This window comes from Semicossyphus pulcher, unplaced genomic scaffold (assembly GCF_022749685.1).
Source record: "Semicossyphus pulcher isolate SPU_LCO1_2020_fin unplaced genomic scaffold, fSemPul1.0.p SCAF_16, whole genome shotgun sequence".
Taxonomy (NCBI): Eukaryota; Metazoa; Chordata; class Actinopteri; order Labriformes; family Labridae; genus Semicossyphus; species Semicossyphus pulcher.
The window spans coordinates 16,683,940-16,706,359 of NW_027211670.1; the positions used below are offsets into that span (position 1 = coordinate 16,683,940).

Below are 22,420 nucleotides of genomic sequence, written 5' to 3' on the forward strand. Positions count from 1 at the left end.
GACTGCTCTTAGACTAAATATACTTCAGATTTCATTAAAAACATATCTTATGATTAGCCATGGTAAAAGCCCAACAAGTATTAAAACAAATGGGACCGGTCGGCCTCGCAGCTACACACAATGAATATTTAATCATTAGGCCTCTCCATAAAAAAGGAATCATCTGCGTTATTATAAAAACATCTTTAAAGTGAAGGTGCACAAATGCTGTGTTCTTTTCAACTTCTTAACATTTGCTTGTTTGGACTTGTGACATGGTTTGAAGTTGAGCTCAAGGACTTCAGACTTGTTGACATTTGTCTGACATTATAAAACATGACTTGTTCTCAATGAAACTTTCCTTGCAATGTGTTGAGGAGACCTTGGACTCGACCTGTGCCAGGGTTGTTATAATTACTAAAGACTTGAGTCGGACAAAACTCTAATATCTTGAGACCTGATTTTGACTTTCTCTGATAGAGTTGGTACTTAGACTAGAACTTGGACTTGTTTCCAGTAAATTTAGATATAACTTGAACTTGGTTCAAATTACTTGAGATCTTTTTACTGGGCTTGTTACTACTTCTTTGAGACTATATTATACATTTGATATAAATGGTACTTATACTAGATCAAGTCACTTGAGATCCTCTCAAGTGACTTGTGAATGGACGTCTTCAATGACTTGAGACTTCATTTGAATATGTCGTTACAAATTACTTGAGACTTGACTTTGACCCGACTGAAGTTACTTGAGACATTAATTGGACCTGCTCTGATGGAACTGATACTTGGCCGAGAACTTGTGTCTTGATTTGGACTTGTCTTAAATAATTAAGGACTACAAAATATTTGACACTTGGCTTGAGAGTTTATCTCATATACTTAAGACTTGACCAGGACTAATTACAACTGACTTTACCTGGACCTCAATCAGATAACTTGAGACCTTAATTTACTTTCCCAGAAAGAACCGTTACTTGAACTACAACTTGTATTCAGTGACTTGTGACTTCATTTGGACTTGAATAACTTGAATAACTCATGACTTGGACCTGTCTCAAAACACTTAAGATTTGTCTCAAATGATTCAAAACTTGACTTGGTCTTGTCCTTACTTCAATCTTTGCTTGCAACACGTTGGGACAAACCTGAGGCTTGACTTGAGACTTGTTGCAAATGACTTGAGAATTGACTTGGACCATTCTCAAATAACTTGAGACAAACATTTGACTTGGTCTTTTAGAGCTGATACCTGGACTGGAACCTTTGGCTTTACTTGGACTTGTCTCCAATGAATTTGACTTGGACTTGTCCCAGAGTATTGAGGCCTATAATGGATATGCTCTGATAGAACTGGAAATTGGTCTGCTTGGAGAAGGAGAAATTGTCACAAATGATAGATTTAACTCGAACCTGTTGAACCTGTTATATTACTTGAAATTCGGCTTGAAATTGTCTCTGATATACTGAAGACTTGACTTGGGTTTGTAACAAATAAATTGAGACTTGATTTGGACCTGACAAATGAACTTGGGACCTAAATTTGACTTGCTCTTCTGGAATTGGTACTTGATTTAAAACGTCTTTAAAAGGACTTGTGACTTGGACCTGTCGTAATGTGAGACCTAAGTTGGACTTCCTCTGATGGAACTGATACTTGGTCTAGGACTTGTCTCATAATACTTGTCCTGAAAGACTTGGATGTGACTTTGAGTTGTCTTGAATTACTTTTATTTGTCCCAAATGACTTGAAACCAAACTCGATCTCGTCTCAAATGACTCGACTCTTGTCCGCCCCTCGAGTCCTACAATCAGCTCTGCTCTGTTGAGTTTTCCCTTTTCTCCAGCAGCTGCATGTCCAGCTCCCTCAGCTGTTTCAGGAAGCCCCAGTTGGGGATGATCCGCCTGCGTTGTTTTACGTGCTCAATGGCGTCGACCACCGTCATGTTCTCGCAGATCATGAGGTAGGCCAGGAACAGTGTGGCAGACCGGCTCCTTCCCATCACACAGTGGACCAGCAGTTTATCTGAGAGATGCATAAATCACAAAATCAGAGGTAAGAAACATTACAAGCTTATTTTTTGTCAGTTCAAGGGGTCAGTTCACCAAGTGTTATCAGACCATGCAGAAAGTTTAGACATTCACGATTAAGCTTTCTGTTGCAAAGTTTCAATTTCCTCACTGTCAGCTGCCCCTGTGACAAATGTCTACAACAGAGTCTGTAGTTAATCCTTAGAAACCCGGACATTGTTTCTGAGAAAATACACGTTGATACTGAAAACTTGTTTGTGGATGTTGACTTAAGTTTAAGGTCGAATCTCTCAAAACTCTGGCACCCACTGAATAATTTCTCCCTTAACAAAATATAATAAAGGTGAATAAAATTTCAATACCGGTTCTAAAAACTTTATTTTTCGAGGCTTTGACGCACCACAAACCAAACTCTCTTCATCATCCTACATACTGGGGTGTTGGTTATTGAAAGGTGTGAATAATTTAAACCATTACTAACAAGACCAGATACTAAGTGAGGTGAGTTTCCACCAAACATTTTCAGCATAGATCACTTTAAATCCATAGATATATGTACCTTAACCATAGATCTGTAGAATCTGTAGAATAGCTGAATAAACCACATAAGTAGAGTGATATAAACACGACTCAGTAAACAAAGGCAGATAACCTTCCAGGTTTGCAAGTTGTATGACCTTAGAGAATCTAAGGAACTGTTTCATCGCTGAAAAGTGGATAGTGAAAATGCATTTTTCAAGTGAAAGCTACATATCTGATAACCCATTAGCCACCTTTAGAAAACAGCTAATGTTAGCATTCAACTACATCCTAGCTAATACTACCATTTGATGGAGGAAGGACACAGCGGGAAAGGATAGCAAGCTAACGGTAATGTTAGCTCGGACTTGGTTGAATGCTAAAGTTAGCTATTGAAGTTGCTAATAAGGTATCCAATATTTATCTTGACGTTTTGCCCGATGCCCCTCCATATTTTCACTTCCATTGACAAGATACGAACTTGTTAAACCTGGAGAACAGCAATACAACATTTTAACAGCTTCCCACCTGAGCTTGACATCAGGGGAAAATGGCCGCCATGTGAAAATTTTGAATTGCAATGAATGGGATACTAAAATATGGTAACTTTGTTTCTACTGGTACCATCCACTACTTGTGCCAATGGAAACGTGAAAAGTCATTTCTGTGGCTTTAACTTCTCTTACTCTGGGGGTTGCTCAGTGTTGCTTTTATAAAGTGAGCAGCAGAGAAGAAATACTGGCTGAGGTCAAAGGTTGTGGTATCTTCTGCCACAACACCGCAGTAAACAATGCCCATGTCACTGTAGTAACCAGCTCCGGTGTCCACGCTGTTCCACGTTCCCTCCGCTGCGTTCAAGATGTGTGTAATCCCCAACCTCTTCAGATTACGCTTGTCCTTTGCAGTCTCTCTGCAAGAACAGAGAGAATATTACTTTAATCCTCTTTTATTTTATACAGTTTGGTAATTTATTACTTTTTTTTTACTTACTCATCCCCGATGTGGACATTGGGCCAGACCTCGTTGACATGAGTGTAAGCCACACTCCCACGGTTGAGGATTTTCTCCAGCTCATAGCCCCCAGGTGTAACATATTCATCCACTGGACTGGTTTCCTTTGTTACATTTATCGCGGTGCCAGTCTTTGACTTGTGAGAAGCCATTTTCTCACTGTGGCTTCCTTTCACACATGATTTATTTGCTTAAAAGGGGAAAGAAATACCACACTTGCTTCTTTTTTTCTCCCTCTACGGTCGTAAAAAAGTGGAGTTTTGTTTTTTGTTTTTCATGCATCTCCAATTCCACTCACCAAGAGCTTGAAGTCGTTCCTTTTCCTACTTGAAAATTGTGTTTTCATCATCCTGGCAGCTTGTTGTGAAGCAGTCCTTAAAGGCAGAACATGGTGAGGTTTAATTCTGGCAGGCGCAGATTGTATAACCACTCTGTGACGGGGCATCAAATGCGGGGGATATTTTTAGGGCTGTGATGTGGCGGGCCCCTGACCTTAGCTGCCACGTTCGCTGCCTGTGGGGAAAACTTCCACCCAGCGCGTCCCTGCCATCCTCTTCTAAACACACAACTTTAATCTCCGCTGCTGGCAGGAAGCCGTGCTTATCCAAACTTTGCACTCGCCAAAGGATACCCAAATTCACTGGAGTGAACAGGACAGTCAGAGTTTTTGCTCAGCCGTATGAGCGACTCCTTGAAATTGTGTCAGTCTCTTTTAGGGTTTCTGCATATCTTCAGACGCGGGGAGAAACCGTGTAAGCGCCCGTGAAGGATGTACTGCGTTTTTCCCGGAGCCTCTCGGGGGCCAAACGAGAACTGAAATGTGTCAGACTGTTAGACAGATGAGGTTTTTCACAGGATGGCACATGTCTTTGATTCCCCGTTATATGATATGCATGGTCCATTCAGTGATCTAAATGCAAGCCCCCAAAGTGAGAGTGTGATGATGACTGTGTTGCAGAATGGCTGGATGAAGCTGCTAACATGTCAGACAGAGTTTTCACACCATCAGACTCCTTTATTTTTCCCTCATATCTTCATACTCTGCCATCATTCATTCTGACAGTGAAATCATTAAACCTGTGATATCCAATTCCTTTTATTTTGACAGCATCTCTCCCTCTCTCTCTTTTTCTCCCAGTGTGCTCTGGAGAGCATCTCTTATTAAGATGGCTTCAGCGTTTCATCTCTTTTCAAAGTCTGACCTGAATCTGTATACACACTCAGAACCATGCCGGCATATTTTTATCATCTTGTATCGAGCCTCTTTAGACATCACAGTTTTCACTGTAAGACACTGGGTTGCAGCAGTTAAGACACAGTATTTTATCAGAAATGTGAATATATAAGTGGAGCATTGTTTATTTATAGGCTCATACTGTCTTCTTGTTTAAGTACAGCAGGGGTTTTAGCACTGGTGCTACATTTGTTTTAACGGCCTCTGTGATATTGATTTTACAGTGTATTAAAAGCTGAAAGGAACAAACCAGCGTTTCTGTATTCATCAGATACTCTATTATAAATCATGTTTATAGTTCTCCTGTTTTTAAATGCATGCTGCAGTGGGTTGTATGTTTTTATATCCTGATATTGCAGACAACAATAGTTTTAAATAATTTAACTGTGAAATAGAAACAAGATCACCAAAGAGCTGCTTTGATGAGTTTTTATTCTGTGTCGAGTTATTGTAGACAAGTCCAAGTCAAGACCCAAGTCATTTAAGACTAGTCCAAGTCAAGTCACAAGTCATTTAAGACTAGTCCAAGTCAAGTCACAAGTCATTTAAGACTAGTCCAAGTCAAGTCCCAAGTCATTCATGACAAGTTCAAGTTTTAGGTCTATAATAGCAAATCTCAAGTAAAGACCCGAGTCATTTGAGACTCGTCCAAGGCAAGTCAAGTCTAAATCAATTCTGTAGTCATTTACGACTAGTTTAAGGTGGCAGCGGCTCAGTGGCTGTGGCTCAGTGGTAGAGTCGGTCCTCTTTCAATCAGAAGGTCGGAGGTTCGATCCCCAGCTCCCTCAGGCTACATGTTGAAGTGTCCTTGGGCAAGACACTGAACCCCAAATTGCTCCCGGTGGCATAGCCAACGGGTATGAATGTGATATCTGATTGACAGTTGGGCACTTTACGTAGCAGCCTCTGCCATCAGTGTGTGAATGTGTGAATGTGATATGTAGTGTAAAAAGCAGCTTTGAGTGGTCGCAAAGACTAGAAAAACGCTATATAAGTACAGTCCATTTTACCATTTAGTTTAAGTCAAGTTACAAGTCATTCATGACAAGTCCAAGTCTTTTCTTAAGTCTATCATAACAAGTTTTGTCTCATGTCAAGTCCCAAATCATAAAACTAGTTCAAGTCAAGCCTTAGGTCTGCAACAGCAAATCTCAAGTCAAGACCCAAGTCAATTAAAACTAGTCTAAGTCAAGTCACAAGTCAATCAAGGCTCCAAAATCCAAGTCTCTATCATCCCTATCAAGTCTCATGTCAAGTCACAAATCATAAAACTAGTTCAGGTCAAGCCTTAGGTCTATAACAGCAAATCTTAAGTCAAGGCCCAAGTCATTTAAGACGAGTCGAGTCACAATTCAATCAAGAGTCCAAAAATCCTAATAAAGTCATCTAGTCAGGTCTATCAGAACGAGACTCAAATCAAGTCTCAAGTTATGCGACACTAATTCAAGTCGAGTCACAAGTCATTTAAGACAATCCAAGTCATGTCTGAGGTCCATCGTAGCCAGTCTCAAGTCAAGACACAAGTCATTACACAAGTCCAAGTCATTTTAGGTCTATTTACATGTCTCAAGTCACAAATATTTCAAGAATAGTTCAAGAAAAGCCTCAAGTCTATCATAGCAAGTCTCAAGTCAAGTCTCAAGTCATTTAACAAGTCAAACAGTCCAAGTCATGTTTTAAGTAAGTTTGCAAATTGCAAAGCAAGGGTCCAAGGTATAAGGAAATCCAATCCCACAGCAATGTCAAGTCGAGTCTCAAGAGTGATTAAGTAAGTAAGTCTCAAGTTTTGAGTCCAGCTCTCCTTAAAATGCTCTTAAAAATATCCACATCAAACCACGCAGAACTACAGGGAATAGTCCTTTCAGATTTCTCCATTCCTTGATGTTATGTTGTTTTCCTCTTAAGGGCCAGGGAAGAGTCCAAATGACAGAGTTGATTCAGAAATCCAACATTGGGAAGAATATTTCTGTGTCTGCGAACGGACTCCACTGCCTCTACGAGCGTTAGTCTTTCTTTGATCATGAGGAAGGCTAAGACCAGAGCTGCTGAGCGGCTGATTCCTCGCGCACAGTGGACGAGGATCTTACCTACACGGACAAGAGACAGGAACATTTCAAACGTCAGCTGTGTCTTTATAAGGTATGCATAGTGTAGTTCATATATTCATCTCTTGTGTTTCTTCTGTTTTCTGTGGCTCTTCTGATTCGTACCTTTCTGACTCAGAGCCCCATGAATAAAATCCGCCGTCTCGGTGAAAAACGGGCTCAAGTCAAAGTCTTTACAGTCTGCTGCTTCCACTCCATGATACTGTATGTTGGTGTCTTTGTAGAAACATGGCCCAGTGTCAATGTGCTGGGGACCATCTGCAGCATTCACCACATGTGTTATTCCCAGATTCACTAACAGGCTTTTCTGCTGAGCTGTAGCGCTGTAAACAACACAAGAGAAGACACAAGGAAAAGCCGTTTTCCTGCGGCCAGCTCTGGAAGCATGTGTTTGTCAATGCATCACTGGTGACTCAAATGTACAGATTTTATATTTATCCATCAGTTGGCCAAATAGCGGGCTTGTTTGCAGCAACATTTTCACAATCAGATCGACATATTGCAGCAGGGCCCTGAAGTGAGACTGTCACTTACGCGTCTCCGACGTAGAGGTCGGGCCAAACCTCGTTGACAGCTCCAGTGGGGCGTCTGTTCTTCAGCAGAAGGCTGAGCAGATCGCAGGTGGGTGGTGTCTGGTACTCTGGCTCCTCCTCTGGCCTCATGTTTCCCTACAGTGTGGTTGTATAATTATCACAAAGTATATTCAGCGCAACGCTTAGATAACAGTTGGAGATTTTTCCCCAAATGCGTGATGTTCCTGGATGGAAAATTTGAGAAGTTAGCGCTGATTTTCTTGCTAGTTTTTTCTTCCTGAAACAGTTGGGAAGCAGCAATCTGTAACCTCACTGTTGCAGCTCGCTCTGTTTTCCATCTGAGCAGAGCATCAGTGTTGTTTAGAGGCCGAGCCCCGCTGGAACGTGACAGCTGAAGATGCCAGAGTCGGTTCAGGAGCAGGGTGGACTATTTATTCCTCCGATGACTGTGACAGAATCCAGGCTGCTTGTGTTGTGACATTTTTAACTACAGCAGCACGGCAGTGTTTACAAGCGTAATAGTGTAATTGATTCAAAACATACTGGGGAATTATTGAGTCAGCTTAACATCAATCTGTACCTAATACAGAGAAGTGCAAGGAAGAGGCTTATTCAAGATATACATCCAAGCACATGCGCATTACGATGCACAGGCATGCTGTAGTTTATTATAGCCTGGGTAAGCCTGTATTTTCCATATCTGGAGAGTACCTCAGAGTGCAGTGAACACCACTGAGCATGCTCCAGGACATTTACATGTATACTAAGATAGAAACATTATTACAAACATAAACAAATAAATAATAATAATATAAATATTACATTACTTCTTTTCCTCTCAAGAGCTAATGAGAATAACAATCCTGTGTCTGTATCAACTATGGAGCTAGAGCCATATAGTGATTATATTAGCTTAGCATAAAGTAAGGGGGAAACAGCTAGCTTGGCTCAGTCCCACATAAAGAAGTGCTCCTTTACAACACTTCTACATCTTAATAACTTTAAAACTCCTGTGAGGAACTTGTGTTTGTGTTTGTGTTGACTTTGGCGCCCCCTGTGGACAAAGTCGTACCTCCTATCTCTTTGCTGATTTTGTCCTGTTAATGCTTAAGTGGTGTTTTTTAACAAACAATCTCATCATACTTTCTTTAACAGTCATATGTACCACTTACTTTAAATGCCCTGTAAAATGTAAACAAAGGCAGCGTGCAGTTAATCACCTCGTCTGACACCTACCCCCACGCCAGCAGTTTCAGGCATTAGAAATAACTATATAGAAATAATCAATCTTGTCGCTGATGGTCTGGTTTGCTTTTGTAGGTCATATTTAGTAATCAGGATTAATTTCAGTCTGTTTCATAACCAGCAAAAAAATCCTCACAGGAGCTTTAAGTAAATATTTGTGTAGTTTTATGACGACACAAACCTAAAAACAGGTCGTGGTTCTATGGTCATGAAACTATTTCTTGGAGCACTGATCTGGTTCTCCATTGAAGTCACTGAACAGCACAAGATATTTAACGCATTTAACTCTTCTTAAAACCACATCTTGTCCTTTTTTTCCTTTCTGTTTGTGCACAGATTGAACAATAAAAACTGAGTAAAGAAAACAAAACGTGTTAATTATCAGGCTTTAGAGGTGCCAGGCTGTTTCCTCCAGTGTCCTGTCTTTATGCTAAACTGAGCTCAGCTGGATAATTCCTAATAATCCTATAACCATTCTCTTTAATAACACTTTTAAAAAGACTTGATGTTGATTAGTTGCTCTTTCTTTATAACTGTTTATTGTTTATATACACACATCTTCTTAAGGGTAATTTTTTGGGTTTTTTTAACAATTAAACACATTTAATGCCATTTAAGTTGCTTTAATTTCTTCACAAAAAAATGGAATTTATCTTATAAAGACAATTGGAATTGATTTTTAAATTAGTTGCCGTCAAAGTCCGACAGGAGACAGTTATTTCAAATCCGCCCGTTGGCACTCCGCGATGTTCCCTGGTAGTGCAGCTGTTTGTCCAGCTCTCTCAGCTGCTCCAGGAAACCAGCGTTTGGTGAGATGTTCCTGTTGGCGCCGACTCCTTTGAGCGCGTCCACCAGCGTCATGTCCTCGTGGATCATCAGGTAGGCCAGAACCAAAGTGGACGAGCGGCTGAGACCCATCGCACAGTGGACGAAGACTTTACCTGCCAATCATTGGGAACAAAAACTCACCGTTAAGTCCAGAGCTCAGTGTTCCTCTAGCAGCTTTGTGTCTATATTAACAACCATGCAATGACTGGATTATTGTGTTGAACTTTATTCTAACGTCTAATTTGTTGCTCCACTGTGGATTAAAAACCACGCACATCACAGAGAGGAGTACTTCTAACTCCTGACTAAAAGTTTGCAACAATATTGCAACAAATGTTTCTACACACGGTAATCCCTTCTTCCTTATCGAGGCCCGAGGATTAGGGCGCATAGGAGCGCGTAATTGAACTGTCTTGGCGTCTGTGTATTTCTGCGGGGGATTACTGTAGGCCCCGCCACACACTGGAGCCCCCGATCAGCCAGCATGTGAATGAGGAGGCCTCGTCTTATTACTGTCATGTCAGATACCGACTTCACTTTGCATAACGGGCCAGGCAGGCACAGGCCACAAACATAATTGTGTAATTTCCATGTCCAATAAAAGTGTTGCTTACAAATTACCAGGGCAATCCATTTAAAACCAATTTTCCCAGCCAAGGTCTGAGCTTATGAGAAGATTACCGTGGGGGGAAGATATTAGCTTGATATTATGTTTAGTGTTTGATTTGCATTTTAATGACTAATACAACTGGGGGCTGCCGTAATGGGAATTGACTGACAAATGTTTCTCTACTTTGCCTCTCAGAGTCCGAGCTAATGTGCGAGAATGAGGAGAAATACCTTGAGGAAAGTAAGAGCTCCTCACCTGTGGGCGAGCTCAAAGCGTTCTTGATAAAATTGGCCGCCGGGTAAAAGAAGGGACTCAAGTTAAAGGACGGCATGTCAAAAGCTTCCACTCCATGATAAGTGATTTTGGTGTCTCGGTAGAAGCTGGCGCCCGTGTTCACGTTGAACTTCCCATCAGCGGCGTTGAGTACATGTGTGATGTGGTGAGCCTGGAGGGTCCTCTTGTCTTTGGCTGCGTACCTGAAATGCAAAAGAGCACAATTATCTGTTGGTGATGCTTCTATGAGCACAGTTCATGGTTGTTAATGATACATATGACCACTGTGTAATAAGGAATGCTGATTAATTATTTAGATGCTGTCATATTCATGATAAATAAAATATTTATACTTATGGTTTATAGGTAATTTATAAGCTGTTTTATGCATAAAGTAGAGGAAACATTTGTTTTGCCAAGTTTAAGCTATGAAACCTTTTGGTTGGTGAGACAGCTTGTCTTGTCTTTTAAGATATCACAGGCTTTGTTCATCAAAAAACAACACAGATGAATGAATAATTGAGTGGCAGAACGTTCACATAATTATATGGTACATTAAATAACCGTTGACTGATGTCGGTGAGCTATCTGGAGTGACAGAGACACTGTTTTTTAAAGGATTATAAATTATTTTGAGGCAGTTTTTCTGTATTTTAAACACTTAAAATGAATTGATTTCACTTGTATAATATGCGTATAAATCTGACATTGAGGCTGTTGTCCTCTACGCTTATTCTGTACCTACTGAAAGTACTTTATTAATATTTTATTAAGTACAACATTATGCTAATATTGAAATGCTACATCCATGGCTAACTTGTCAAAAGTTATTGGGCCTAATGTTTACATTGGCATTTGAAGATGCATAGTGTTAGCAAAGTAACATGCTAATATTTAGCATACATCTAAGAACAAAAGCATAACTTGTGTCCGAAGTCTTTAGTTTACTAATGGGTCCTGACATGTCAACCCAAAAGACGGGTATAACAACTAATGTGAGTTATACAACCAACAAAAACTGACTGTTTAGCCACGGGTAGCAATGGCTGGCAGATACAGCAGCTGTGTTTCAATTCGGGGACTGCATCCTTTGAAGAATGCGTTCTACGGAGTCTTTCGTAGCCTGTGTAGACCGCAAATGAAATGAGACGATCTGGTCTAAGAAGGATTCTCTGTTTGTGTCACCAGCTTTTCCCGCCCTTACCCTTGCGACACCAAACGTGGCTCCTGTCGCCTAGCAACAAGTAGCTGGCAGGCTAACTAGCTATCATAGCTAACATCACGTAACTTAAACCCCGTTATTTTAAAGATAATTTGTTTCAAGGCCCCTTTCATTATTTTTAACCAATTAAACCAATAATTTTTACATTTAAAAGTGTATTCCTTGGCCATTTGTCGGCCGCATCTGAAGGAGCCTTCGAAATGGGACAGCCTTTGATACCTTTACTGCTGTGACGCAATTGGCCTTCAAATATGGCCTTCAAAGGATGCAGCCCCTGGATTGGGACACAGCTAGCTTGTAAATTTTGACATACAACCTTGTCGATATTGTAAGCTAGTTAGCAAACCGTTTATAAAACTGCTTACTCATCCAGCAGACATGAAGCAGCATAAGCTTTTATTTGTATTTGTGTTTCTGGCCACCTTGTATTGTTTCCCCACCAACTCCTGAGGCTAATATGTGGCTCTTTTAAATCCGTTAAATGCTCCACTGGTTCACCAGCTAGTCGCTTTTTATTTGATAGCAGGCATGTGCTTTCATCTTTAATAAAATATGTTTAGTTGTCTTAAAGTTTTAAAACTCTATTGTCTAGTTTTCTTATTGTAAAGCATGAAAATAGATTATGTCTCTCACATGTCTCCGATATAGATTCTAGGCTGAACCTCATCCAGATGGTTGCTGCTCCCTTTCTTCGTCCACATCAGCCTCTGGAGCTCTGAAGCCGGGGGGGTCTCATACCTGCCGTCTGCCCCCTCAGGGCTCGCCAAGCAGCTGAAGCCTCTGGGCATGTCTGGATGCTCCACTTCTGCTTTTACAACCTGTCACATTGAAGTACCACAAAATAGAATTATAACTTTTAGTTTCACTGGTAGTTTAAGGTGATAGGGTTATTAACCCAACAGAACTTTGAACTGTTGTGACAATTGGTCTGAAGAGCAGTTTTTTCTTTACCTTGCTCATCTACCGTTTAAGAACTGGCCATATTCACAAAGCGGCTAATTTCCTCATCACGCTCAAGGTTTGAAGCTCAAATACTTTTACACTGTCCAATTGTTGATTATCAGGTCGTATAAATTAAGGGTATCCGACCCTAACCCTAATTTTATTTTACCGCATGGATCAGAAACTGGAAAAGAAAAACTCCAGAGGGAGATTGGGCCATATTTCAAGATAAAAACTACAGATTTAGTAACTCATTAGCTACTGTAAGAAAACAGCTAGCATTAGCATTAAACCAACTACTAGATAATATTACAATTAGCTAGGAAGTTGCAGAAAGCTATAGTAGCCTATCGTTTTGTAGTGATACACGTTAGAATAGGAAAGGCGTAAATTCCTACCTAACAATGTGTTAGAACCTGAGAATTTACTTTGAAGCTAGCAGAAGGATAATATATGCTAGCCACCAACTGTATAGGCTAAAATAGCCACTAACTATTAGCTAGGAAGTGGAAGAAAGCTATAGTGCCGTTTTGTAGTGTTTCAAGTTACAATGGGAAAGGCGTAAATTCCTAGCTAACAATACATTAGAAACTGAGAATTTACTTCCAAGCTAACGTAATGATACATGCTAGCCACTTACTATACGGGCTAATATAACTATAAGTTAGGAAGTTGCAGAAAGCTAATACTACCATTTGGTAGTGTTACACATTGCAGTAGAAAAGTTGTAAATGCCTAGCTAATAATAATACCATACAATGTTAGAATTTACCTCCTAGCTAACGTAATGTAAGCTAGGTAGTGGTTGAATGCTAACATTAACTGTTGTCTTACTAGCTAGCCAGTTGCTAGTAGTTTAACAAATATGTTGTTTTTTAAATATGGCCCAAATTTCCCTCCAGATTTTTACTATCAGTTATCTTTTCATTAATCAAGAAGAAATTAAGTTATAATGATTGTCAAATTTATATGATGTACAACCTGGAACACGACAGTAATGTGACATTAGCAACTTAGCAAATTAGCTTCCCATTCTGAGGGAGATGTCAGAAGAAAAATGTCCACCGTATACACATGTTGGTCCACTTTCAGGCGCCATGTGATTTTCTTTTGAAAGCTTAATAACTCCACTTCTGACTAATAAGCTTTAATGAAACGAGAGCCTCAACTAAGAAATACAACAGTAAGGATTGTTCATTAGAACATCAGTAAACATGCCTTAAGCTGTTAAATATAGTCTATATATGTCAATAAATCCACTCCACTGCAGCAAAGGACCACATGAACACATAATTGTACGATGACCTTTTGATGCTCTCATTATTTTATCAACAGTTCAGAAGCACTTGCTAGCTTTATTTATCCCCAGAGATGCAGAAAATTGGTATTCAAGGCCTATAAACATCAGATTTTCATTTCCTGCAGGCAGGTCTAACCTGTGCATTTACAATTTACACACTGGGCTTTGGAGAGACTTATCCTATGCGTACTGTATACATTAGCATCCATTTAGGCAGCTGTGTGATTCTGCTGCAGGCCGAGGACGTACAAACGACGTGTACACATTGTTATAATAAAGAAACCGCTTCTTATTTGCATTCTGCTGGAGTGTGGAGACGTAATGTGGCACTCAGACTTATTGTCGCGTCCACGGGGATGAGTCATTGAGACCAAATCTGTTTCAGTGACCTTTGGTGCGGCTGCTGCGGCATATGGAGGTGCACTCAAACATCATTTATCCATCTCTGCGTGTGCACGGTTGCATGCGTATACACTAGCCGTATCATATGCTCCATGCATATGAGTGTGGGAAGCTTGAAGGCAGAGTAAAATGTGTGTTTGCACAAGTACAACATGTGCCCGGAGTACCTGCAGGCTTTTCTTTCTCCTCATTGATCTATAAGTACAACCCTATCCTCCCTCCCACTGTCAGGGCAGAGAACTGATTTCCCTGGTGCACATGTTGAGCTGCAGCGCTGCTTTCATAGCCTCCCCCCCTCAGGCTAACCTGTCCTTCCTGCTCTACTTCTGTGTAATTAAAGATGCTATGTATGGGAAAGTGCCCACGGTTAACATGGAGGGCAAATAAAAATGGCTTTTTACCTCCTCGGGGCCTCTTCTCGGTGGGTTTTATGAATTACACTCCCCCCTCTTTAGCCTTTTGGATGTGGCTCGTCTGTATTTGTGAGCAAATTAATAAAAGGAGAAAGTGTGGTAATCCATCACGCAATGCAGTATCATCACACAGAGCAATTTATAAAAGTGCTTTATAAACAGGTTCACCTTGCAAACAAAGGTACACAGTACAATAAATCCATTCATTGTAGGTTATAGACATTGTAATGAATATTATTTGTAAGAACATTTTGTTAGTAGACACTTGCCTTGGCTGGAAATGTTGCTTTTCAAGGTCTCTCTGTACAAGAGCTACATGTAGGTCGACAGCACAACTGTCTGCGTTCTCCCTGGTAATCTACCCTGCAACCTTTTTTGCTATTTTAACATCTGAATCTCGGCCCAAAATAATTCTGGCATCATCTTCTGCATTCCACAAAGGTTACCCGAGCTACCAGCATAGGAGCGAGGATAGGACACAGCTTTTTCAAATAGCAGGAGAACAAGATCAGTGGTGCTGTGCTCGAGTTTATATGTGACACATTGTCAGCTGAAATTTTCCGCTACAGATGAATGTGTTTAAATTAACATTTGGACATTTGATAAAGTCAGGAATTTGTGATCTTATGTATGTGGATGGTTAAGCAGAAGAGTGAAAAAACATAGTGTTTAAACTGCACTTTCAACATACTCAGTCTTGGCTTAAGCATAAAAGTAATATACCAAAAAGAGTTACAAAGTGCACAAAGAAAACTGACAGAACATAAACCCGAATGTATCTGTAGATGAAATAAAATGTCATAAAATTCACAGTAGTTTTGTACATATTGCTGTTTCTCCATCATAACATTTAGAGGTGTTTTTGCAATGAACTGCTCATTTTAGTTTGATGTAAATGAAGATACAAGTGTCTGCTTGTGTGCCTGCATGTGATATAATGACTTCTAACAGGTAGGAATCATTGCTGTCACACTCTGCTGTAGCAAATGCATGCGCATACCTCTTTGTGTCTCTCATTACTGATGTTTCAACAGATGGCAATCAAAAGCTGCAGCGCAAAATGTTACATAATTGACAAATAAGATATTTCACACTGGGTTGTTTGAAGACATTTTCTGTAGATTGATTCCCATTCTCAGCTTCAATGTTGACTTACAGACACATTTCCATCTACAGAGTTTACAAGAATGATGCTTTGTAAAACATTTTCCTCAACGTATTTGGTCCGTTCTGCTGTAATACAAATACAGGTGCTGAAAAAAGCCAGACAAGTATTAGAAGTAAAGACACAACTAGGCTAATCATTACATTTCCTCAGCCTTAACGGTCATTATACAGTCTTGTGTCACTTCACATTATATTAAGTTTTAACATTGTCACAGTTGTTCTACAGTCTTTTTGACCTATCTTTAAAAACATAAACAAACAAACCCTTAAAAACACACAGTCAAGAAACTCTACAGCTATGGTAGCGATAATGGTAAACAAATGTAAAGCTAGGCCTGAGTTTGGTGCTGAAGGAGAGGCCATGTTGTTTCTAACATCTCAAGCTCGTCAGGCTCAGCTGCTCTACGTCGACTGGTCGACTTAGGCTCAGATGTGCATTTAGCTGAATGCTATCATGTGTTAGCATATCAACTAGCATACTGGACGTTAACATGTTAGCATCTTGCAATTAAAATACTACTAGCATGCTAACATTAGCATGTTAATGTTTGTATGTTAGCATCTTAAATTCTAATGTTTAACAAGTTGCTATAACGTATATAATTTAAAGAAGGCATCAGGCAGAAGAAGGCATTAAGGCCTTAGGAGTCTGTAGATTTTGCCTGTTTCCATTTAGGACCCATGTTTAAGATTTTAACATGGGAGATTTAAGGAGGTATCTGTTGGCTGAAATGGAATAGAAAATTCATAAACATGTTTTAACTAGTGTTTTATCACCTGAAAATAAGTGTGATTGTGTTTCTGTTACCTTAAAAATAGCTCTTTGTATTTACAGAGGAACAAAATCCTGTTTCAAGGAGCCCGCCATGTTGCTCTGACTTGTTTCTACGGTAGTCCAGAAGGGACAAACCAAACACAGTGGTCCTTTAACATTTAGCATGTCAATGCTAAAACTGAATTTTCCCCTCGGGGATTAATAAAGTATATCTTCAGCTGTGTCCCAGTCCCACCAAACGCCGCTCCTGTCGCCTCGCAACGGGTAGCTAGCGGGCTAACTAGCTAGCATAACTAAGGTTGCGTAAGTTAACCTATTATTTTTAAGATAATTTGTTTCAAGGGCCATTTTGTTTTCTTAAACATGTGTAACTTTTGGCTATTCGATTGAGTTGAAACCAAAAACTTGGACATTTAAAAGTGTATTCCTCGGCCGTTTAAAAGTCCACCACTTCGTATGAATTGGCACACAATGCATCTCGAGATACGGCGGGCCGCGAAGGACGCACCCGATGGATCCTGTCCCTGATTGGGACAGCCTTCGACGCGCTTCAGTGACGCAAACGGCCTTCAAATACGGCCTCCGAAGGCTGCAGCCCCTGGATTGGGACACAGCTTTCTTTATGTTATGTTAGCATTTAAACAGTCTACATGCTAATAAAAACTAAAGGGCTGAGTACTTTGTATAAAATCTCCTTAGTTTTTAACATGCTAACATGCTAAATATTGACATGATAAAAGTGAAGCTGAGGTTTTGACGTGCAGCTCCCCATACTTCTTTCTTTTGATAATGCTAACATGATGCTAACATGGTGCCAACATGATATATAACTGTTAAAAAACGCTAAATCTGGAGAAAATCCAGTCATTACTTGTGTAAAATTTCAATATCCATTAATGATTAAAGTCTGGACCTACAGACTGACATCGTTCCGAGACACCACGCTGCTTTGTGACCATAAAGTGTAAACATGTTGATTAGAGGATCTGACACATTTTCTTCCTCTTCGTCAGCTGAAGATCCAGATCCAGCAGCAAAGCCAGGAAATTCTTGTTGGGGTAGATTGCTCTCTTCTGGAGCAATTTCTGCAAAGCCTGTTTGAGCGTGAGGTGCCGGTAGATCATGAGGTACGCTAACACCAAGGTCGATGACCGGCTCATTCCCATGATGCAGTGCACCAGAACCTTCCCTGAAGAACAGACAAGATGAAGGAAAAGAGAGGGAATGTGAGGGAAGGATTAGCGAGAGGCCTCAGTCTTATTAATATCATACATGGCTGCCCGTCTCACGCTGCGGCCTCTCTTTTTTCCTGCTGGGAGCTAAAAATAGTTCCCACAATTCATCGCCTTTGTTCATTTAAAGTCCCTTTGCAGGCCCGGGCCCGACTGTCTCTTTAATCCCAACTCGTCCTCTGCTTGATAAGTTCTTTGAAAGAAGCCATGGTCACATTATAGACTTAAATTCTGCAAGGTAAGACTCTTATTATTACTGCTGGCTGGAAATACGCTCACATTACAAGTTCTTGTACAATGTGGTGACATTGAGAGGACGGCATGATGGGAGGATTTAAGTGGATGGGTTTTTTTTAGGGATTTATGGAGTGAAATAAAAGCAATGTGCAGGAAAAAAAACACGCTTAGCTGCTGGGTTATATTATTAAACTCACAGTGCAGGAGTCATGTGCAAAAGAAGCCTTCAAGGAGTCTTACCATCAGGTGACTTCAGAGCTTTGTGAATGAAATCAGCTGCCTGATGGAAGTAAACATCCAGATCAAAGTGAGTGTTGTCATCTGCTGGAATGCCACAATACACAATGCCGTGGCCATAATAGCTTTGGTTCCCTATGCTGCCTCGCTTGGAGTGTGCAGCGTTTAAAACATGAGTTATACCTAACTTCAGCAAGGCTGCCTTGTTTTGGGCTACTGCCCTAGCAAGACACAAAGACAGAGAGAGTGTTTTACAGCAGAATACTCTTTAACACAAGTAACAAGTTTCAGATTTCCTTGCAAGACAGACTCATTTAAGTCTGCTTTAAAGAAGAAGTAAAATGCATACTTACACATTCCCTATGTATATTTTTGGCCACACCTCATCTATTTCATTCAGATGTAGTTTGCAAGAGTCCAAAACCTTCTGCAGATCCTTCACAGTCAGATACTCCTTTCTCTTCCCTTTCACGGTTGACATTCTGAGTCCGAATCCGCCCTTTCTTGGATCGATTTCTGCCCTAAATGTTTGTTGTATTAGAGCAGTTCCCGTCAACTCCGGCTCGGGGATGATCTGTACGAGCAGGTGTTTATCTGCCGTCACTGGACGGTTACCCAATTTAGTGCTTAACCTAGCGTGTAGTCTTACTCGTGCAGAGGGCAGAACAACAAACAGAGCAGCCCGGGCTCTGCTTTTCACACCACCGCCGTGGGACTCTAATTTAATAAGCCCCAAACAGAGATGAATCATTGCATTAAAGCAAGTGATAATTGGATGTAATTAGGGACAAAATGTTTAAGTGCATTGCTTATATTAGATGACAGAAAGTGGACCGCATTTATGGAACAGAAATACTGTAATAGCACGCAGCTAGTTTACAGCTCTGACATAAATATCTAGTGAAAGCAAATTGGCTATAAAGAGGGAAAATTAAGCTGCACGCGACATCAATAGGCCCTCAAACTGCTGCAAATGTCCTTTTTTTAAACCTCCCATCATGTTGCAGGTCAATTTCAGCCGTCAAACTGAGCTAAAACATAATGAACCTCTTCTTTAAGCCACAAAATGTAATGATTTCCTCACTAAGGGTCGTGAATGTGTGCGTAAAATGTGGAGGCAATGATGTGCGCTCAAAAGTCGACACTGATGTTGTACACAAAAATGAGTCAATAAAGGTCTGCGGGTCATTTAACCTGGAGACAGTTATTGATTGATTATTTAAAGTGCTGCTTCTGCTTATCGATGAATCCGCGGGTTGAATCCCACCTGATATGTAGATAGCGCTTTAAAAATGAGATCCATACCAGCTGGAGTTTGAGGGATTCCAGTGAGAGCCAGATGCAGATTTATTCACAAGGCAAAAACTCTTAACTTATCGCTAGCAGTGTAGGGGGAGAGGTTTCTGAGCGTGTTAGGATCTGGGTTTCCTCTGGAGAATATTAAAAGTATTAAATGTACTCCACATATTTTTCTCGACTCATTCACAAGAGTTAAAACACCATGTGGAAACTTCTTCATGTTTTAAAGTCAGCCTCATCACAACAAAGCCAAAGCAGACGTTCCGGTTTCAAAGACTAATGTTCTCGCAAAGCATCCTGAGCAAAAAGTTCTTTCAGCATTCAAGACGCACTGGAGAGAAATGCAAAAACTAAAAGGCCAATGAAACACATTTGCAGTTATTATATGTTTATATGTTACATGTCTGACTGAGTGAGAGAGTGACGGTACTTTCAGAGCCGTACAGAGAGAGAGTTGCGACATCGCAATGGCGGATCGTTGAGCATATTGGACCTCCACTGACGCGACTCTCTGTCTACATGGCTCTGGATACTTTGTTCGGGGGAGTAGGCGGGGCTGCTCCTCTGCTGCTCGTCCGCTGTCCTCACCTTCGTCTGTAGCGCGCACCTGCTTTCAAACACGTTGTCATCGGCCTCATAAGGACAGTCCTTGTAACATATTGCCCACAAAAGCGCACATTGACCTGATGCGGTCAGCCACATACAAGGTTTTGACCTAGTCTTGTTCACATGGTCTAAAGAACTTGATGGCAGAGTCGAATGGAATCGAAAATAAAAAAAATCTTTAAAAAAAATGTTAAAGTGGCCTCTGGGTGCCCTTCCAGTGGATATATGATACATGTTGGAAAATTAGTAGGCCTTCGCACATTCCTACTTGTGAATGTGCCCTCATGGTATGCCTCTATAGTTAAAACGCCCACGTTGTTATTTCTGGGCACTGGTGCCCCAGGGCATACAGCGGGTGCCCCTTTTTTTTGCCCCTGACCCTTAAACAGCCTGAGTATGCCCCTGTTGTCACGTGAGGGTTCTAACACAAAGGGAGAGGACCCAATTGCAGACTTGAAATTTATTTTAATTTTAATTTTAAAATAAAATAAAGGAGAAAAAACAAACGTGGCATATGTAGTCTATGGGCAGGTGAGAAATCAACATCCAAAATAAACCTTAAAAGGTCCGGAAAACACGAACACAGCCACGGATACGTCGTCAGGAGAAGCAGGGTAGATGGATACACCGTGGATAACCAGGGACAGGTGAGACTAATTAAACACAGTGAACACAGTCAGGGCGGGGCGCTTTTAATCACAAAGACGGGAATGGAAAATAAGGAAGAAAGTAAAGCTACACTTAAGGGACAAAAGTGACAAAGTGAAACAGGAAGTGACAAAACAACCCAATAAAAATGAAGAACATCACTCAACCAGGTACTACATGACACATATTTTGAATAAAAGTTGAACCGAGATGTTTTAAATGTAATTTACAGCAGGTTTTGAAAGTTTTGTTTTAGTCACACAAGTGAACACACAACACAATAATAATGCTGCTTTTTTCTTCGTCATAATACAAAGGTTAAATAAATAATTTTGTCTAGCATTAAAATGTATTATTTCCTCAGGGTAAGTTCATTACACTCATCTCCTCTTAATATAAGGGTTAATATCATGTGAACAGGCAGCATGACTCACATCCAACACACCACCAGAGTCAAGGAAAATAAAATTGATGAAATGTTATTTTTGGATCAATCTGATTAAAATCAAAGCGCAGTATCTCCCTCCACTGGCTGATTCTGACTCCCTCATTTATCTTGAGGAAAATGTTACAAAATCTATTTGTGTTTGATGTGTGGAGGATTACTCATGCGTAGTTTCATATCCAAAGCACGAAGCTGTTTGAGGAATCCTGTGTTTGGGAAGATCCACCTGCGCTCTTTGACCTTACTGATGCCCTCGAGGAGGGTGTAATGATGGTGGATCATTAGGTAGGCCAGGACGAGGGAGGCTGATCTGCTTACTCCGACCGCACAGTGCACAAAAACACGAGCTGGTCAAGAAGAAGAAAGAAGATAAAGTGAGCGCCGAAAGCATGAGCTGATACTGAGATTTGATTCTGGTGACAATGAAGAACTCGATGGGTATTTACCACCAGCAGTGTCAAGTGCACTCTGAATGTACTCAGCAGCGGGAAAGAAATAGCGAGAGAGGTCAAAGGACGGCGAGTCATCAGCAGGAACTCCATAATAATCCACAGAGGAGCCGTAGAAGTCATGACTCCCCTGACAGTGCATCCTCCCATGTGCTGCGTTCACAACATGAGTGATTCCCAGCTTCCAAAGACTGTAGCGATCATTGGCCACTGACCTGTGGAAAGAAGCAGGAAATATGATAAGAAACACATCAAAAGGAAAAATAATCTGGTGTTATTTCAATTCTAGGAGCTCAAGACTTACATGTCGCCAATGAAAAGGTTAGGCCAAACTTCATCCACAGGATTGCCAAATCTTTTCCCTCCATACAAAACCTTCACCAAGTCTTTCACAGACGGAGTGACAGAGGATATATTAGCAGTATTTTCCTGCTGATTGTTCATAGTTGTACTGCTCTGAAACTACTTATTATTTGTAGGATATCGTCTCCCAAACATGTATTTTCAATCTCTATTGGGGCTTTACTACGACCATGTTGATACAGACAAGGACAGGTGCTCTTGGACTAAAATTAAATCAGTGACCCATATTCTAAATCTAAGTTGATGGCATATTTTTAAATATGTGTCAAGTATTTTATGTCCTATCACAATTTCTGGCCTTTAACTTTATAA

The 22,420-nt window shown here is 40.6% G+C and overlaps 5 protein-coding genes across 5 annotated transcripts; all 5 read right to left on the bottom strand.

Moving 5' to 3' along the window:
• Nucleotides 1-1,696: 1,696 nt before the first annotated feature.
• LOC138593942 (dual specificity phosphatase 29-like) lies at nucleotides 1,697-3,925 on the bottom strand. The gene is made up of 4 exons (XM_069665028.1): nucleotides 3,842-3,925; nucleotides 3,523-3,733; nucleotides 3,219-3,442; nucleotides 1,697-2,008 (listed from the first exon to the last, which is right to left on the bottom strand). The coding sequence occupies exons 2-4, from the start codon at nucleotides 3,693-3,695 to the stop codon at nucleotides 1,794-1,796; spliced, it is 612 nt and encodes a 203-aa protein (XP_069521129.1). The 5' UTR covers nucleotides 3,696-3,733; nucleotides 3,842-3,925; the 3' UTR covers nucleotides 1,697-1,793.
• Nucleotides 3,867-7,544, bottom strand: LOC138593943 (dual specificity phosphatase 29-like). Its single transcript, XM_069665029.1, has 4 exons — nucleotides 7,417-7,544; nucleotides 6,988-7,205; nucleotides 6,767-6,864; nucleotides 3,867-3,917 (listed from the first exon to the last, which is right to left on the bottom strand). The coding sequence occupies exons 1-4, from the start codon at nucleotides 7,542-7,544 to the stop codon at nucleotides 3,867-3,869; spliced, it is 495 nt and encodes a 164-aa protein (XP_069521130.1).
• Nucleotides 7,545-9,224: 1,680 nt separating this feature from the next.
• LOC138593399 (dual specificity phosphatase 29-like) lies at nucleotides 9,225-15,731 on the bottom strand. Its single transcript, XM_069664398.1, has 5 exons — nucleotides 14,920-15,731; nucleotides 14,639-14,711; nucleotides 12,227-12,411; nucleotides 10,354-10,574; nucleotides 9,225-9,601 (listed from the first exon to the last, which is right to left on the bottom strand). The coding sequence occupies exons 3-5, from the start codon at nucleotides 12,379-12,381 to the stop codon at nucleotides 9,381-9,383; spliced, it is 597 nt and encodes a 198-aa protein (XP_069520499.1). The 5' UTR covers nucleotides 12,382-12,411; nucleotides 14,639-14,711; nucleotides 14,920-15,731; the 3' UTR covers nucleotides 9,225-9,380.
• Nucleotides 15,732-17,211: 1,480 nt separating this feature from the next.
• On the bottom strand, nucleotides 17,212-18,849 carry LOC138593757 (dual specificity protein phosphatase 26-like). The gene is made up of 3 exons (XM_069664848.1): nucleotides 18,652-18,849; nucleotides 18,302-18,519; nucleotides 17,212-17,781 (listed from the first exon to the last, which is right to left on the bottom strand). The coding sequence occupies exons 1-3, from the start codon at nucleotides 18,777-18,779 to the stop codon at nucleotides 17,570-17,572; spliced, it is 558 nt and encodes a 185-aa protein (XP_069520949.1). The 5' UTR covers nucleotides 18,780-18,849; the 3' UTR covers nucleotides 17,212-17,569.
• Nucleotides 18,850-21,428: 2,579 nt separating this feature from the next.
• Nucleotides 21,429-22,189, bottom strand: LOC138593064 (dual specificity protein phosphatase 13A-like). Its single transcript, XM_069663903.1, has 3 exons — nucleotides 22,050-22,189; nucleotides 21,743-21,960; nucleotides 21,429-21,643 (listed from the first exon to the last, which is right to left on the bottom strand). The coding sequence occupies exons 1-3, from the start codon at nucleotides 22,187-22,189 to the stop codon at nucleotides 21,429-21,431; spliced, it is 573 nt and encodes a 190-aa protein (XP_069520004.1).
• Nucleotides 22,190-22,420: the final 231 nt, after the last annotated feature.

Excerpts from the sequence above, each read along its gene's own strand:
- LOC138593064 (XM_069663903.1), bottom strand. The coding sequence starts at position 22,189 with ATGAACAATCAGCAGGAAAATACTGCTAATATATCCTCTGTCACTCCG. Across the intron at positions 21,961-22,049 it reads AACCTTTTCATTGGCGACAT|GTCAGTGGCCAATGATCGCT; the intron begins GTAAGTCTTGAG and ends TTCTTTCCACAG. Across the intron at positions 21,644-21,742 it reads TGCACTTGACACTGCTGGTG|CTCGTGTTTTTGTGCACTGT; the intron begins GTAAATACCCAT and ends CTTCTTGACCAG.
- LOC138593757 (XM_069664848.1), bottom strand. The coding sequence starts at position 18,779 with ATGTCAACCGTGAAAGGGAAGAGAAAGGAGTATCTGACTGTGAAGGAT. Across the intron at positions 18,520-18,651 it reads AAAATATACATAGGGAATGT|GGCAGTAGCCCAAAACAAGG; the intron begins GTAAGTATGCAT and ends GTGTCTTGCTAG. Across the intron at positions 17,782-18,301 it reads AGCTCTGAAGTCACCTGATG|GGAAGGTTCTGGTGCACTGC; the intron begins GTAAGACTCCTT and ends TCTGTTCTTCAG.
- LOC138593399 (XM_069664398.1), bottom strand. The coding sequence starts at position 12,381 with ATGCCCAGAGGCTTCAGCTGCTTGGCGAGCCCTGAGGGGGCAGACGGC. Across the intron at positions 10,575-12,226 it reads AGAATCTATATCGGAGACAT|GTACGCAGCCAAAGACAAGA; the intron begins GTGAGAGACATA and ends TTTGCATTTCAG. Across the intron at positions 9,602-10,353 it reads CGCTTTGAGCTCGCCCACAG|GTAAAGTCTTCGTCCACTGT; the intron begins GTGAGGAGCTCT and ends AATGATTGGCAG.
- LOC138593943 (XM_069665029.1), bottom strand. The coding sequence starts at position 7,544 with ATGAGGCCAGAGGAGGAGCCAGAGTACCAGACACCACCCACCTGCGAT. Across the intron at positions 7,206-7,416 it reads GACCTCTACGTCGGAGACGC|CGCTACAGCTCAGCAGAAAA; the intron begins GTAAGTGACAGT and ends TGTTGTTTACAG. Across the intron at positions 6,865-6,987 it reads TGGGGCTCTGAGTCAGAAAG|GTAAGATCCTCGTCCACTGT; the intron begins GTACGAATCAGA and ends TTGTCCGTGTAG.
- LOC138593942 (XM_069665028.1), bottom strand. The coding sequence starts at position 3,695 with ATGGCTTCTCACAAGTCAAAGACTGGCACCGCGATAAATGTAACAAAG. Across the intron at positions 3,443-3,522 it reads AATGTCCACATCGGGGATGA|AGAGACTGCAAAGGACAAGC; the intron begins GTAAGTAAAAAA and ends CTGTTCTTGCAG. Across the intron at positions 2,009-3,218 it reads AACACTGAGCAACCCCCAGA|ATAAACTGCTGGTCCACTGT; the intron begins GTAAGAGAAGTT and ends TGCATCTCTCAG.